The sequence below is a fragment of the Bactrocera tryoni genome, chromosome 4, assembly GCF_016617805.1.
Source record: "Bactrocera tryoni isolate S06 chromosome 4, CSIRO_BtryS06_freeze2, whole genome shotgun sequence".
NCBI lineage: Eukaryota > Metazoa > Arthropoda > Insecta > Diptera > Tephritidae > Bactrocera > Bactrocera tryoni.
This window is the reverse complement of record NC_052502.1, coordinates 42,879,925-42,897,241: the sequence shown is the minus strand read 5'-3', so window position 1 is coordinate 42,897,241 and position 17,317 is coordinate 42,879,925. Positions and strand designations below refer to the sequence as shown.

The 17,317-nt window shown below is 37.6% G+C and overlaps 1 protein-coding gene across 1 annotated transcript; it reads right to left on the bottom strand.

The window, feature by feature from the left end:
- Positions 1 to 679: 679 nt before the first annotated feature.
- Positions 680 to 3,331, bottom strand: LOC120775413 (neprilysin-4-like). The gene has a single exon (XM_040105581.1). The coding sequence runs from the start codon at positions 3,045 to 3,047 to the stop codon at positions 1,044 to 1,046; it is 2,004 nt and encodes a 667-aa protein (XP_039961515.1). The 5' UTR covers positions 3,048 to 3,331; the 3' UTR covers positions 680 to 1,043.
- Between the last annotated feature and the right edge of the window lie 13,986 nt (positions 3,332 to 17,317).

The window sequence follows — 17,317 nt, the reverse complement described above, 5'->3', positions numbered from 1 at the left end:
TGTATGTACCTACCATGTAAAAAAAGATTCTATTGCATATCATTTGGTTAGCATACAAACTGAACGATCAGAATCAAGTTCTTGTATGGACAACTTTTTCATTTGACGAGATATCCTCAACACATTTGGAACGGGTTATTTTGCAAGGAAACAGTGCAATTACATAAAAAATTGTCGGGTTACTATAGCACATAGCTTCCTTACAAACTGACCGATCAAAGTTCTTGTAAGGAATCTATCCATTTGTGATGGATAATGGGACTACGGTGCATCCGAAACTACAAATAATACAATAATACAAGCGTTGTCTCAAATTCGATTGATTCACTGATACACTGTTTATACCATAAATTATATTTCCTATGTTCCATCCTACAGCGATTGCTATTATACATTAGATATACAATTTTCAAGATTAACGTTTTATGGCAAAAATTTGATTTAATACCCGCAGAAGTGTCAAGAATAAACCAAACAAAATAAAAGCTGGAGATCACTTGAGTCAATCCACCTACAGCAAAATCTCTACTTATATATGCGTATATAATCCACCTTTATACATACATACCAGGAAATTGTTTCAAAACCTCACAGGCACTTCGTTTTCAACGGAATCGAGAGTGAGTGAGACTGTGGCGCTACAGCAACAAATTTCAACAAACTGATAAGGCACAGATGATTACGTTATTTGATTAAACAAAGCTTTTGTTTATTTATAGCGTATAGTTGTAACCGCTTATTCATATGACTTCAATATACATATATAAGTTTATACATATTATCATTTTGCAATGACAACATGTTGAACAACACACACGCGCATACGATTACGAGGGTTACGTCTGCTCCAGCACATTAAATTACTTAATTTAAGTTTTAGTTATATTTATATTTAATTATTTAATATACATTTTTATTTACACCTTAACTTTAGGTTTGCTAATTTCAATAGTAACTAACACAACTTTCAGTATATACAAAAATTAAGTTTTAACACACAAGCCTACAAGGAAGTTCCTTGGCTTCGTCGCTTAATGCCTTTGCTACCTCCAAAGTTGGCATTTGCGCGGTGGATGCATGCGACTGCCTACCTGGCAGTCATACACGCGTCCGAACTCGGCGAAATTCGCTAGCGCATCCAAGACGCGCTCCTTATCCGAGCCATGCTCACTAAATTCTAGGTCCCGCGAGCTCGTGACGGGAGAGCCGCAGAAGAACTGTGCGAAATTGAGAAAGAAAACATGCTCCGGTGAGAGGCTTGTGAAATGCAGTGGACGCACATTTGCGTTAGGATTGCTTTTATTGCCCTGAAAGTACGCCTCGTACGCCCAGCGTAGTCCGCTGACATCGGCTATTTTTTCATCGACAATTTGTGGATTTCGCAAACGCAAACAGCTCAGATTCGAATCGAACCTGTGATTCGATTTGATGCGATCGGAGGGGCCACGCATATTGCCGCGCTTGTCGAACTCAACGCCGCTGTCATCGAAGCCGTGCGTGATCTCGTGCGACAACAGGAAACCCAACGAACTGTATTTGAAGATCTCGTGCATTTGTGGATGATAGATAGGCGTGTGCAGCAGCGTCAACGGCACAATAACCACATTTGAGCGCAGCAGATAGTACGGTGAAGAGCTGGCGCCCGTTTCGGGATCTTCGAGGTGAAAGAAGGAGTCATCCTGTGCAAGTAGCTCATTTAAGCGGTTATGCTTGGCGCGTGTGTAGTGTTGCAGTAGGCGCAAATGATTGCCATAGAAGTCATTTGCTTCGATTTGCAGGTCAGCGTAGAATTCCTCGACTAACCGACTGGTGGCCGGACGTGGCAGGTTGCCGACCTTAATGCGCATCGTATCGATTTTGTCCTGCAAGAAACGTAAGATGTGTCCATCAAATTGATTGGCGTTGCTGTGCAGTGTTTGTGTAAAATGTTGCAATAACTTTTGAAAAAGTGCTTCAATGTGGGACTTTTCATCGATGAGTTCGGGATTGTGACGTTCGTAGAGCCAGGTCATAGCCAGCGGCATCATACTGCGTGTATGCGAGACGCAGTCGCCTTTAAGAAAGTTGCGCGGTCCGTCGATATTCAGATACCAGAAGAAGCGCAGCATCAAATAGCGGCAAATGAACTCGGGTTCATGCTCGTCCAATACGGTGAGCAGCAGGCGCATATATGGTAGGTTTTGTATGGTTAGTTTCATGTAAGGATCCACCGGCTTCTCCAGCAAGATATCCAAGTAGCGCGTCAGAAATGGCATATTCAACTCTGCTAATGTAGTTTCGCGTTGAGCTGCCGCGCTTTCCTGGCCTTCTTCCGTTGTGTCCTCCACAAAATCCAAACTCTTCAGCTTCGTTTCGAACTCATGCAAATCATCCCACAGTTTATTCTTACGTTCCTCATTCGTTACACCCAAATATTCCATGATCAAGAGGAAGCCCTTATGTGGCATTGGCTGAAAGCCACCATTTAGCACAGGTTTGTCCAAATCAATGGCCGAAGCACGCGCATAATCTCGTCGCTGTATAACCGTCTCCTCGATGAAAACTGAATTCATGCCATATTTGCGTAGCACGGCCAGCATATGCAGCCAATCGTGGCGCAAGATTTTTCCACGTCGCTTCGCGGAACGACTGGGCAAAACTGTCGGCCATGCCAAATGCTCGTGCTCCTGCAACCAATCGAGATACAACTGCGGCGTGTATTCGTACACTGTCAGACAGGACTTGTAGTAGTCGAGCAGCTTGCGCACGAAAGCGTGTTCCTGCCGCAAACGCCGCCGCCGACGTATACTATTCAATAACAGCGCATATTCCTGATCCACTTTGTAGTCGATGAGACCGATGGTTTCGTAATACTCCGCGTCCGCGTGCACATGCTGCCAATTGCCACACGCATACTGGTAGTAGTCATCACAGGGGTCCGCGCTCGGATCCATATACCGTTCGATGGTCTTCAACTGCTGGCGATTCATGCTACGCGCCGCGTCGGCGTAGCTGAGCAGCGGCAGAATTAGGTGCAACAGCAGGAAGACAATGAGACCGGCGCGCATTTTAACTAGGTTATGCACTTGCTAAATTATCGAATGCGAATAAAAGTTCCATAAGTAGCACAGTATTGTGTAATTGCCGTATCGCGTTGTGGGCGCGCGCGTTTTCCGGCTGCCTCTTACAACCTTATAGTTTCTCGTGTCACAGTCAACTGTACGAGCAGTGCGCGTTCCGACTTCTGCGGCCTTGCTTTGTTTACGATCAGCAATCAAGTCGCTCTGCTGTCGCAGCACGTACGTACTATTCTCCGATTGCGCTTAGCGTTGTGAGCTATCAACGCGCCCTATCAATTTTATTTTAAATAATTGACAACAACAATAAAAAAACGCCAATAAAAACAACAACAAATTGTTTGCTCATTTCTATTTGCATTAGTTGCTTAAGCAACTGAGCCACGAGATCACTAATGAATTAAGCTTTTATTTCGTGCTGCTCAGGCTGGCGTCGTGATGGGTGTTTGGCAATCGTCTTCGCCGTCCACTCGCTCTGCAGTCATGCATAAAAAATGTGAGCGTGAGCGCAATCGCGCAAAATCATCAAGCTTAATTGATAACCGATTTTCATGAGCGAGAACTCCTCAGCACATTTATGATTTAGAATAATTCTGTTTCTTTCAAGTCGTGCATGAATATTGCGCATCGCTGTTGGTGTTTCCGGAGTGCGGAAAGCGTGGGCTGTGGAATATTCATATTTGTAGCCAGCATTATATATGAGCATATATAAATGCACAATGCAATAAGTCACATTAGGGCGATCCGAAATTTGAAAAATGCAAAAATTCTCGATTTCATTGTTGTGTTTTCGAGTTTTCTCTTTTAAACTTAATTACTTGCTATTTTATGTAATTCCAGACTAAGTGCCATTAGAAACTATTTCGGCGAAAAGCACAACTTAACCATAACAAAACTCATTCTGAGTATATGAATGTCTTCTTTTAGTATATTTCGAAATTTGGGAACCCTAGTGTTGCAATCTGGCAACTCAAAACTTTGTCGCAAGATTTGACACTTTTAACATACGAGCGCTATTTGAGTTGCTTACAGTAATTTAAAATAGTCGTCTCGGCTAAAGTATGAAATTAAATCGAAAACATTTTCGAGCGACAATTTTTTAAAACTTTTGACAGGAACCTCTATGACCTCTATGAACTTATTTGAACTTTTGGCGATGAAGCTTCATAAAAACCAGTTCTTCTCGATGGCATGTTAAATTTAATTGAGGTCGTTCAAGACAAATTTTCAGGCCGTACAAAATTAGTTGTTGTTCCGGACACTGACATACTGATTGCAATATCGTTATATGAGATATCAATTTGTTCATCGCCCAAAAAAGAACCGCTCGTGTCGATTGGTCGAAAAAGAAATACATCAGCGGTCGAAACGCAGCTATGACATCGTGACAGAGGATACTCTGTGGATTTACGTGTATGCGCCCATAAGTAAATAGCAGTCGACTGTGTGTGTTTCAAGATGAACCGAATCTGACAAGAGTTGTTGGCGTACAAAGCATTTCCTGTTTTTTTTTTGGAACAACTGAACATCTTGCTACCATACCACTATAGCAAGGCTGAACAATTAAATCTGAGTGACATACAGCCATTTTCTCCAATTGTCTTTCAAGAAATTTGGAAAACCAATTGCCGAAGGTGGACCACTCTTCACCACGCAATGTAAGCTCTCATACATCGACTGAAATAACTGCATTTTTGAGCACTCAAAACATGGATTTGATGAGTCATCCATCGTATAGTCTAGATTTGGCATCGAATGACTTATTTTTATTATTGTTCGTAAAAAATAAACAGAGAGATCAACGTTTTTCGACACCTGAAGAGGCCGTTGATGCGTTCAAAAGGCATGTTTTTTGAGATACCTCAGTTGCAAAAGTTTATAGATTTTAATGGAGAATATTTTGAAAAATAATAAAGCGATTTTCGATCTTTAGAATTTGTTTTTGTTCCCGACTGTTGAAATATAAAAGGCAACCTACGTATAGGAACAATTCCAGATTAACGCTTTCTTTTACTCGTCTGTAAAGTGTTGTATGCTTTAAGCAAGAGTGATAGAAGATAGGGCATCAAAAGTCCACATTTGTCGATAACACTTGTTTCTTTTTCAGTTTTACAAAAATTGGGACACTTATGTAAACATGAGGCAACAGTGGTGTTGTAGTCTTAGTTATGAAATCGATTTTGGATACATCTGTGCTTATAATTCGTGAAACTATCAATCGATTCCATCAACTTCAATACCTTTCTTCTAACACTTTTAGTTCCTGGTGGAATCGCAATCCTTGTTCCACACTATAATTCTCTAAATTATTCGAAAATTTATCCAAGATTGTGCAGGTATTCTATTTTTTATCTCATATTAGCTGTTCGAGTTCGAAAGCTTAACAGCATATTGCACAACAAACACTTTTCAGAACAGTTATATGTAACTTCATTAGTTGATGTGCTTGAGAACCATAAAAAATTCCAACATTCAACATACACATCATCTACAACGCTTTGAGAAATTGCTTTATCATTCCAAACTTGCCCACGAATTAATTCACTTAGTTAATATTGACAGTTCCACTGTTAGACTATGCCGATTTCCGGGAGTTTGGCGACATCATTTTTTCTGAGAGCATGTGCATTACTTTTGGTGCGAAAGTCAAATTTTCATTGAGTAAAACAAGACATTTTGTAGACTCTAAGTTTAGTTCTTTCAATGTTTGATTTTTTCAAACCTCGACACACGCTTATTTTGAGAGTGAGGCTGACGTGATGTTTATGTGCGTGAAAAAGGTGGGTAGAACCCAAATAATGACTGGAAAAAATAAATTTTGTTGCGAGCAAGTCGTTGTTTTATCAAAATATAAGACATGCAATAATCGTAAACACAGAAGCACATTGAATAAATTCTTAAATTCTTAATCTGAATACTTGAAGAAATCAAAATTCAAAATATTCACGGCAATAAAAAAATGTTTTTGTAGAACAGCAGTGGACTTTATTTAACGAAAAATTGGACCTAACATTGAAAATACCGAATACTATTTAGCTTACATTATTATGCCTATAGAAGTATATTATAGTTATTTAAACACTCTAAAATCTTCACAGACACTCGTTACTGTAACACATTCTTATTGACAGAGAATTTCTTAGTTCAATGAAAGCAAGAGAAGAGGAGCAAGGTGACGAAGAAGAAGCAATCTACTACAATCAATTAGGTTTTGCCAATAACGGATGTGTTAGTTGGTGCCTTATGATGGAGAAAGAGCTTTTTATTCCTCTAAATAGAACCTTGTTTTCTGCAATTCGATGTCGAATCAGTACAATAACTCGGCATAGTAAAGCCCAGTGGCCAATTTTTGCTTCTCTAGGGAGTCGATGTAGTTTATACTTCTTCGCAGGCGGTTTGTCAGTTGAAGTCTACATTTTCGACTGTTGTTTTACATATGTCAGGTGCGTACCTGTGTATTCATTCGGCGGCGGTCACGAAGGAACGCAGCAACTGCATCGGATTGTGTCTGGTTAGCGTCAAGCAAACGTGGTTGACAACACGCTGACAGCTTTCGCATGCTCGAAATTTCATGCAAAATTTGGCCCTACAATCTTTTAAGCCAGTAATCTAAGATGCTTCTTTCCCCTTTAATTGCTGATTATCAATACGAAATCATGAACATTTATCACGCTCTCACGATAGTATAATTTTCTGGCGCTAAGATAACCATAAACAATAATTGTTGAACTAACAAAGGCGATAATATGTGCTTATAAAAGACGAGAAATTACTGATGAGATCAGAATCGCGTGACATAAATGCTTCTGAACTTGTGAAAAATGGTCGTAGGTAAATAATGTATTTATAACAATAAATAGGTGTATAATAACAGAGAAAGTCTCCCAAGTAAGAGCACTTCTGAAATATCTTCCTAAAAATCTGCCAATAGCTCTATCTGCACATTTTTACTTGAAATGTATATCTCAAAAGCACTTGTCCCGCATTGGCAAGATTATGCTGTAAGCATCTGGGGTCCGCACGGTATGAGACACTGGAAGTGGTATCGATAGTGAAGCGACAGAGTCTGTTGAAATTCGCGTCAAGCGCAGCCATCCTAAAGGAAGACAACTCCTCATGGAGCTAGTAACTGAACATCAGGTGGTATAGAAAGGATCAAAAGTGGTCTATGCGCGGCTCACCAGACTAACCTAACCCAACCTATATCTCATGAAATCGTGACGGTCTCCACTGAATTGGAGGTAGCACTGAAATATATTAAATCGGCTTGTAACTTCGTTCAACCATCCTGCACAGATGGCTTTTAATTCTATTTAACTTTACTATCAATGTAGCGAAGCATAATTGAAATATTTTATCCGTAATATTGAATATAAATATAGCTTATGCTAATACCTAAATAAATAAATAATATAATACTACACGCATATACAAAAAAATTTTCTTGCATCAATTCCATGAAATGAAAGGCTGCCGAATAGTCAGAAATTTGCCGATAATGTGTGAAATTATGAGTTTTATTTGCATGACTAATTCTGCGAAGTAATGATTATACTAATAATAATAATGAAGTCATCAACATTTGTACATATGTATGCAGTATGGACTGCTCGGAGAATTATATGTAGTTCTGTCAACTTACGAACCTTTATTTGAGTGAATACTTATTATACATATATTCACAAACAAATACACAAAATTATTAAAGAGTGGGCATATAAGCTATCTGGGGGCTACTAACTGAAAACTGGTACGATTCGAACGCATACGGTACTACTCGTATCACTTGCTCTTCTTCGGATAAATAAAGTATACATTTTGTCTAGCTGATGCTTGTTGTCTTACGATTTTCTGTATTTCCTTCTATAACATTAATTTTTTACTTTCCTGAGAGGTCATTAAAAACTAGTCAAAATAGTATTCGCATATAATGGGTAGTCGAAAAAGTCTTTTCGTATTTTGTCAATAGATGTCGTTGCAGTCGTATATCTCCAGTGCTGCCAACCACATTTTGTCATACCATATACTGACTACAGCAGTATTGGGCAATTGCAAGCTTGGTAGCGTGGTTTGATAATTAAGGCTCACTTGCTGCAAAATGGGAACGTGTAGAGCCTCCATTGGCTTTATGCTATTCACTAATGCATGTGTAGGTCTCAGACTAGCTCAGCAAGAGCTAGCAACTGTGCAGTCGCAAGCTCCTTCTGACCAAGGGTAAATTGTAAAAGATCTACTGAGCGCCTCGCCCTCAGCAAAGTTCCTCGTTCAATGGTTTAACATTACGAAACTCTTTGAAACTTGTAAACTACAGCATTAATCCAAACTGTTATCGATCTGGTTGTAATGGAAATTAAGGAGAAGGCATGTAAAGCAAAATAATATCCTTTATGCACTTACATACATATGTCAGTTGATCAATTGGACCTAACCATCTTCACTCCCACAGACTTCACTTGTACAGACACAATTATATGAAGGAAAACTATCCATGAGTGAGCTTCTAAGCTAAACTTGATTGCCTTCTCTGAAAACTTGAAATCCACACATCTCCTTTAAGGATGAAGAAGATACTATAAGCACGCTATGCACAAAACTTTCTTTTATTTTCGCTTCTAACTGAAACCAAAATTTGATGGCAAACACATTTAATACCCGACAAATAATTCACATATGCTTTGTGGCTTTTAGAGAACTGCTTATGACCAATGTAAGCCCATTGCAATTTGCTCACTTTTACCGGAAAATTCGTATATATGTATGTCTGTTCGGTACAATCTTTACGATCTACATGTGATATTGAAAAGAGAATCAATTGGTCAGTAACGCTCGTGCGGCTTAGGATGCTTGTATCTTTTGTGTAATAGTTTTCTTTGTTTAACACATTTGGTCTTTATTTTCGTTTTCCATTTGCCGTAATCAACAATCACACTCTAACAAGTTTGGTTTGCAATTGAACATATGCTTTCACCATAAAACTCTATGCAATCAGCTTTGGGTTTGCTTGGATTTTCTTTATTTTCAGCCAGTCTGTAGATACAAACCTGCCTGACTGTCTGCTGATGTGTAAATGTTATGTTCTAGGTGTTCTCACAGAAGCAAGTACAATTTGCGCTTATAGAGACTAGGGTAGCACTAAATTGTTTGAGAATTTAAAATAAAAAAAAAAATTAATCTCTGAAGAGAAAATTATAAAGGAAATATAAGCATATATATCAATATATATTGTCTTCTTTATTGGCGTAGACATCGCGTCTGCAGTTGTAGCCGAGCATTTTGGCGACAATTGGAGCCTCCAAGTGTAGCCAGGTTCTTCTCCACCTGGACTTGCTCTTCCTCTGCTTCCCCCCAAGGGTACTGCGTCGAAAACATTCAGAGCTGGAGTCTTTCTTTACTTCTCAATTGCCTACTTCTTCCAAAGGAGCATCCGTTGGCTAGGTTTATTCTGCGTTGGACTTCGAGGACGTTGTTGTGGTGTTAATACGGTTATGACTGTCAACCGTGACGTGGGAGCCAAGTCGTGAGTGCGACGACTGTTTGTTTGATGACAGTAGATTGAAGAAGTCGCACAGAAGGGACTTGTCTGAAGCTAGTTTGGTATCGGAAAGATCCTGACAGAGCTTTTGGTATTGCTCAGCGTCAGTTTACACAGTCATACTAGGTGTGTGCCGATCCTCTTTTTACGGGTCTTTTCCAAGTTTTGGTGCATGGTGAATATCTGGTCAGTTTTTGATTTTACAGGCCTAAACTTACACTGATAAGGTCCGTCCAACATGTTGACGGTGGGCTTTAATCTTTCACACAATACGCTCGATAGAACGTTATACGCGATATTTAGGAGGCTTATCACACAGTAGTTGGCGTAGATTTTGGGGTCTCCCTTTTTGTGGATTGGGCAGAGCACACTTAAATTCCAATCATGGGACTTATCAGTTCTTCGCCGGCGTAGAAGTGATGTTAGACTCCAAATATAACTGAATAACTAACTTAATATTAACTAATTTTTTTAACTATTTTAAGGTAATTTTGCTTGCGAAGGTGACTGGAAAAATGAAAGATAGTTTTGAGAGTCATTCGTGTTTTTGCTGAAGAAATAACAACACAGAAATTATGCGTGTATCTTTTAAAGAGAGTACCTGTCTAAACGTATGATTACGTATCAATTAGTCTCAAAGAGTTGACTTTAGTTATATTCATTAGTTGTTTAAAGCTAAAGCCAATTTTTATTTGCTAACAATTGTTAGTTTAGACACTTTTCGGGTATAAAGGTACCATAATTCTTCACAAGAACGGTTCTTTAGAGGTAAAAATATCAAAAGTGACGTGAATTACAAGTTCTTTTGCGACTAATCGGAAAGTCATCTTAAACTTGTCGGGGAACCAACCTAATGCCAACTATACAAAATAGAGCATCTACACACATATGCATAACAGTAAGTGTGTTTAATACATATCGACATACCTATGTGTATGAATATTCATTTCATTTATGCCGGCACTTTTTTGTATGTGTGTGTATGTAGGTAAGCGTGATTTGCGCATTAATTTCATGCTTCACAGGTGTGCAAGGATACCTAACACTCGAACACTTGCTATGTATATACAAGTATATGCCTGGATATATTCTAGATCTTGGTATAAGAATTCTATTTAATTCCTCTGAAATTATTCCTGTAAATATATATGTATGTATGTATGTATAATTTATATTGGCCATTCTAATACGCACTGCCACCTATCATACCTACCTATGTATGTATGTATGTCTGTTGCTTATACCATGGCACATACTTATATATGTATTGGTATACGACGTTTATAGTGAGGCAGAAATCATTGAATTTTGAACACAGTTTATTTATAGTGAATGGCTGGAACGTGTGGGCGATGCGGTGAATTGTCAAACTATCAAAGAATAATTTTGGTTTGCCTGCAAAATACATCGATCCATGATTTGGATATTTGATACCGAGCATATGTCTTTGATTACACGGTGTATCGATTGCCTATGTGTATGTATAAAAGCGAAAAACATAAGCACACACACATTTGATATATGTGTATTTATATACATATGTTTATAGTATCACCAAAGCTGCCAGGTTTATTTGTTGTTTGTTGTTGCTGTGTAGTGGATAAACAAATAAATGAGTTTGGACATACGTGACCTGACGTTGATTTATTATTTTAAGGAGATTGATTCAAGCTTTCCGAATGCATTAAAGAAAATTCATTAGACATGCCCTTTGCTCATGAGGAGTATCTCCTTTGTTTTGCCAATTTACAAAGCACAAGTTGCAATTTTAGCACTAATTAATTGGAGGCAGCGAACGTACTTGTGTTGAAAATTGAGCAGCTTTTGACAGACGTACAGCAGAGATAACTAAGTAACAACGCTTTCCGAATTATTTAATGTACTCGTATAAGTTTGCTTTTCACTTATTTTCGTCTCCGGCAACAGACTATTTCGGCTCACCTTCAGCAAAAAACATGAGTTTCAGCCAGTGGCTAAACAGTATTTCTTTTCGTTACAAACGAAAAAAATATTTTTTCCAACATTTCTTTAATATTTAAGTTACTTCGTAAATTCTTCTGAATTTGAATTAAAATTACTTTCCTCACCCTGATATAAATGATAGCGAACTTTATGAATCGATCTAGTAACTACTTCGCACACGCAACCATTTCTTTCAATTCCCTCAAGCAAATGAAGTCCTAAGAAATTCTTGTTATTTTTGGTACTGACTTTTGAGTATCTCTGAACGAACGAATCTCAGCGAATTTTGTTTTATCTCTTCGATCGACTGAAAACGGATTCCACGCAGCGGCAATTTCGGTTTGGAGAACAAGAAAAAATCACACTGAGCCAAACCTGCGTAAAAGCAAAACTAACTGCGCGCGTGTTGAGCCAGCAGCTGTATACTCTTATAAAGGATTGTACCTGCTCGATTAAGTTCTGCAGCTCGAATTATTTTCTCCAGCAGCAGATTGAAAAAGTCGCACGATAGGGAGTCGCCTTGTCTGAAACCTCGTTTGTTATCGAACGGCCCGGAGAGGTCCATCCCGATCCTGACGGAGCTTTTGGTGTTGCTCAAAGTCAGTTTACACAGCCGTATTAGTTTTGCGGGGATGCCAAATTCAGACATCGCGGCATAAAGGCAGCTCCTTTTCGTGCTGTCGAAGGCAGCTTTGAAATCGACGAAGAGGTGGTGTATGTCGATTCTCCTTTCACGGGTCTTTTCCAAGACGGTATTTGGCGCAGACTGTGGGGTCTGTCTTTTTGTGGATTGGGCAGAGCACACTTAAATTCCAATCGATGCTCATAACATGACTAATTCAGAGCTCCGATTTTTGATTTTTTTATTATCCACGTCTGCCTCGAGGATTTTATGGCAGGTTCATAAGGCAAGGTAGCTAACGTTCTCTGAAATTGTAATTCACGGAAAATTTTGCTATTTGTGGTCATACGAATAATTAATTTGTTGACGTTGATTGTGGTTTCTTAGTGGTCTTGGATTGGGTGCTCTTGGTGCTGACTGATTCGTTGAAAATTATGGGCTGTTTTTGTTTGAACTCTGTAATTTATTTCATTAGGAAATTTGGTGTTATTCCGTGGCTCAAAAGCATACAAAAACAAAAACTAAACAACTACGCACTACAAAAAAGAAATCGTGATTTTACAACATAGTCTATTGAATTTCTATGGATTTCGAGATAGTGATCTGACTCACAAATGGCCCGAACCCCTCTAACTCCATTCAAAAGTAATTTATATTGAAATATTTTTTAGCGCTATTTGTTAACAACAGCGAATGATTTTAGGTAATTTTATTATAATTTTCTTGCATATAACGAGTATTGTAAAAAATATATATATATTTTTCTAACAATTTAAGCTCAATCTTAACAACCGTGTCTTGCGAGAGTTAGAGTTTGTCAATCGCTGTTCGATTTGTTTTCAATATGAAATTCCGAAAACTTTTGCAATAAAAATAAGTGCTGCAAAACGACAGACTAATATATAGAAAAGAAATTGAGTGTGAATGCGTAAAGTCAAAAAATGTTTTGCATTAAATTACTTAAGGATTGTGTGCCGACGAAGACCTCTTTGTACATTGGTGTTGGTGCACAAATCAGCAACAAATCCTATTGACGGCATTAAGCCAGAGGAGGGAACTAATATAACGGACAAAGGAATGCAAAAGTAACATTAACTCACTTGGAAAATAAAAGCGCCACTTATGAAAAGTAATTCAAAGTCCAACCGAAAGACCAAGAGGCTGCCTAAACCTTTAAACTTCAATAAATGCACAAAAAATAACAAAACAACAAGTAACAAGTAAAGAAGGGCCAAGTTCAAGTGCCACCGAACATATACCATAGTCTTGCAACTCGCATGAGTCAAAGCCAGAATACCTTAAGGTCATCCAGAGGATAGGAATGCAAGCAATACGACTCAGCTCGATCATTTGTATAGGGTCTCTGACGTTCCATTTAGAGTGTAACAAACTCTGTGGCGAACTAAATATAGTATACCCTGTTCCATGATGGTATTATTAATAGAGTTTTAAGCTGACATCTTATGAGAACATTTGTCATGACAAAAATACACTTGAGCTTTGCAATTAACTGTCTGTTTACTACGAAAAGGCAAACTTACATTTATTTTCGAATTGCTTTGAAATCCTTCTTCTTTTTTTGATTTAAAAAAATTTTACTTAAACATTTTTTTCCTCATTATGAACGTTAGCTTCATTCGTAGCCTCTTAAAGTGAAACTTATGCAGAAAAAAAATTGAAATGAAAGAAACCGAAGTGATGCCATGTGGAAGTATGAATGCACACACAGTCTGTTATAAGTAAAATTTTCCTCTTTAGGCGGCAACTACTTGCACACATATGTACTATATATACTGTACATGGCATGTTAACATACCATATGTATATGTGTGGGCTCTTATGGATTCGAAAGTAGGTACACTTTCCAAACTTATGTCAACATGAATTTTTAATTAGAGCTATTTATACAGCAAGACTAACATTCTTTCACAACTAGCTAGTTGGTCGCAATAATGTAGAAATTATGCAAAATACTAAGGTAATTCTGAATTTTAGATTATATAAGGAGTTACATGGCTTTCCTCGGGTAAAACAGCCTTTTTCAATATTTTTTTTTCTTATATAAAAAATGAAAAATTTTATAATCATTTTTTTATTGTTACAAACATATGGTACACTATTAACAAAGGAATTCTGAATTTTTTGGAAAAAAATATTTTAAACGCGGCCATCGCGATGTCATTTCCGTTGACCCTTCGGAAAAAAAATACGCCGGCGTTGGCCTATAAAGTGAAAAAATATGTGTTTTAGTTAAAACCTTAACTTAGAACTTGAACGAAGGTAAAATAAAAAAATAAAAATTTCGCGGCATTTTTTTTAAATAGATATAATAGAAAAAATCCTTCGTCCAAGTATGTATTAAAGAATTGTATCTCAAAGACCTGTGTGAAATTTCATGAAGATCGGTTGAGTAGTTCTCGAGAACTCTTGACAAACCGACTTCAAAAACACAGTTTCGAGAAAGACGCGTTTTAAGACGGCACACTTAGCCTAGCTAGCCTCGAGCGCACAAGTTCTCAAGGCTGTATCTCCTAAACTATTCCTCGGATCAACTTGAAAATTTAGAGCAATATTCTAGAGGTATTGTAGAGCCTCACAAAATGACATGTATCTCAAATACTAATAAATATTTTGACGTGAAATTTCGCATTGATGTCACGAACAGTATTACCAACTTACAGGAAAAAAATTTACCGATTCGAAAAACACGCGAAGTATAAATTAAAAAATTAACTTTCAATTTGATCACAGTAGTAGTAGTAAAAGCCATTTTTTCTGTTTCAATAGGACTGTTTCGATAGATAGATACAATCGAAAATCTGTTCTCAACTGAAACAAGAAGAAACATTAAATAGTACTGAAGTTAATACCCTTCACATGAACTTGATTCATAGTTATCCGAACTGATCAATCTCTTCGGTTATTATGTTATTGTCTTAAAGTTTTCCATATGAGAACCTGATACCGTTTGTTCAGTTTGTGTGGCAACTACAAATATTCTATATCGGTCAGATATCGGCCATTTGAACAAATGAGCAACTTCGTGCTAAGAAAAGGACATGTGCTAAATTTTAGATCGATATCTTAAAAACTAAAGGACTAGTTCGTTCATATACGGAGAATCGAAGCAGTTCATCAAGCTGATCATATATATGTATATATGTATGTATACCCGACGTCAGGGTATTAAAGCGGTATGCTTACTTATAAATGTTCCACTTTTGGCTTTATTTTCTGTTAGACTTGTTCTCGTTTCCACGAAAGTCTGGTCTACGCAATGAGAACTGAACCGCAGCGAGTGTTACTGAAACTACAATTTATTTATTATTTTTTATTGTATATTTCTAAGTAAAAAAGAATAATGTGATGGTTAGGTTGAGTAGTGTTTACCATGCTTTACACCAGACCAAATTACTAAAAGTGGTTTAACAACTTCCATACAAGTAATATATGCACCCAACACAATAAATTTAAGAGAGAACAGAGGAAATATCAAAAGTTCTAAAAATAATTGAATTTGTGAATGAATCTGAACAAGTGTTTTTGAGGATGGTACCTTTTCATAACTTTAATGCAACCGAAAGTCATGGTATTTTTTGGTAGTTTATGGTGAATATGCTAGTGGGCCCAAAGCGATTAAAAGTGGCGATTTTGGCTAGGAAGACGAAGAACGTCCTTTGCGACCAAAAAAATCAAAGATGAGGAACTAAAGGCATTACTCGTTTATTTGTTGGAAAACACTAGAAAATCCCGCAGAGTTTTTGTACGTCACTCAAACAGCCGTTTTAAAATGTTTAAAGGCAGTCGAAATTGAATTGAAATGAATTGAAGCCAAGAGACGTTTAAAGACGATTTGGCATGTTGGAAATGCAACTTGAATGCCACAAAAATAAATCGTTTTTGCATCGCATTGTGCCAGGTGAAGAAAAATGTATGCGTTACGACAATCTTTACACAAAAATGCATATGTGAAACTTGAAAGCAGAACGTCCGGAATTTTCGACCAAATAGTAGGAAATTCCATCATGAAAACATTCCGCCTCATGTTGCAAGGCCAAGATATCAAAACTTGTCATGATTCATTACTGGTCGCCAAGTCGGCTCAGTTCTTTTGGGATGGAATCCACAAATTGCCAGAAAGAGGTAAAAATGTTATACAAGTATGTTGTATCCGTCCCGATGACATCTAAAATCGAAATTTGCCGTACAAAATGAGTTTTTTTGTCTGATACAAAATATTCAGTTTACCACTTATTCGGTTTCGAATTAAATTTAGTCTCCTCGTGGTTTATTGTAATCAGTTTAATAGTATAAGAATAAAGATAAAATTAGTTGTCAAATTATTCAAAAAGATAGAATGAAAGAGGTTAAACATGTATAATACCGGAATAAGCTTCCGGAAGCATGCCAAGCAATAACTCAATTAAAGTTTGCCATTTATTTTTCTGATCTTTCATATTTATATTTTAATTTTTATGTTAACTTGCCACAACTGTGTACCAGTGTTTCCACATATCTGTTTATGAATACCGAAGTTCCATATAATTTTTCGCGTAAAATGTTTAATACACATTCCAATAACGTGGCATGAGTGATCCCATAAAGAGGACTCCCCGCCAACAGGAATCGTGTGTGCATACTCAAGTGCACTGGAGCCAAGAATTCAGCTGATGATATTGAATATTTTATGCTCCAATTTATTGCTATGATAAGGTGTGCACACATGAGCTTCTCTTTAAAAAAGGCACCATCTTCCCATCAGGAGTTATTCACAGCAACAGTAAAGACGGCGCTTGGGCGAAATGTCGGTGCTTGGCGAAATCATCAAGTAAAGTACATACACTTATAAAAATATCTTTAAATCGCAGAGTAATATTTACAGAAGAAGGAAGAAAAGTGCGTGCTCCCGCTGTGTTGACGGTACACAAATCTTAAATGTGTGTAAGCTCATTCAGTGAAGCGGAAGTCAAACGGCGTCAAAATGACTTAAATGTTGTGAAAATAATTGAAAAAGTAAATAAAATAAAGCAAGGTGTGGGCGAAAATGTACTATTATTTTATTAGTACACCATTTTTACTCGACGGCATTGAAAGGTGTTCGAGGTCGCGGCGCTCACATATTGACTTCTTTGTTGTTGAACTTCT

Excerpts from the sequence above, each read along its gene's own strand:
- LOC120775413 (XM_040105581.1), bottom strand. The coding sequence starts at position 3,047 with ATGCGCGCCGGTCTCATTGTCTTCCTGCTGTTGCACCTAATTCTGCCG.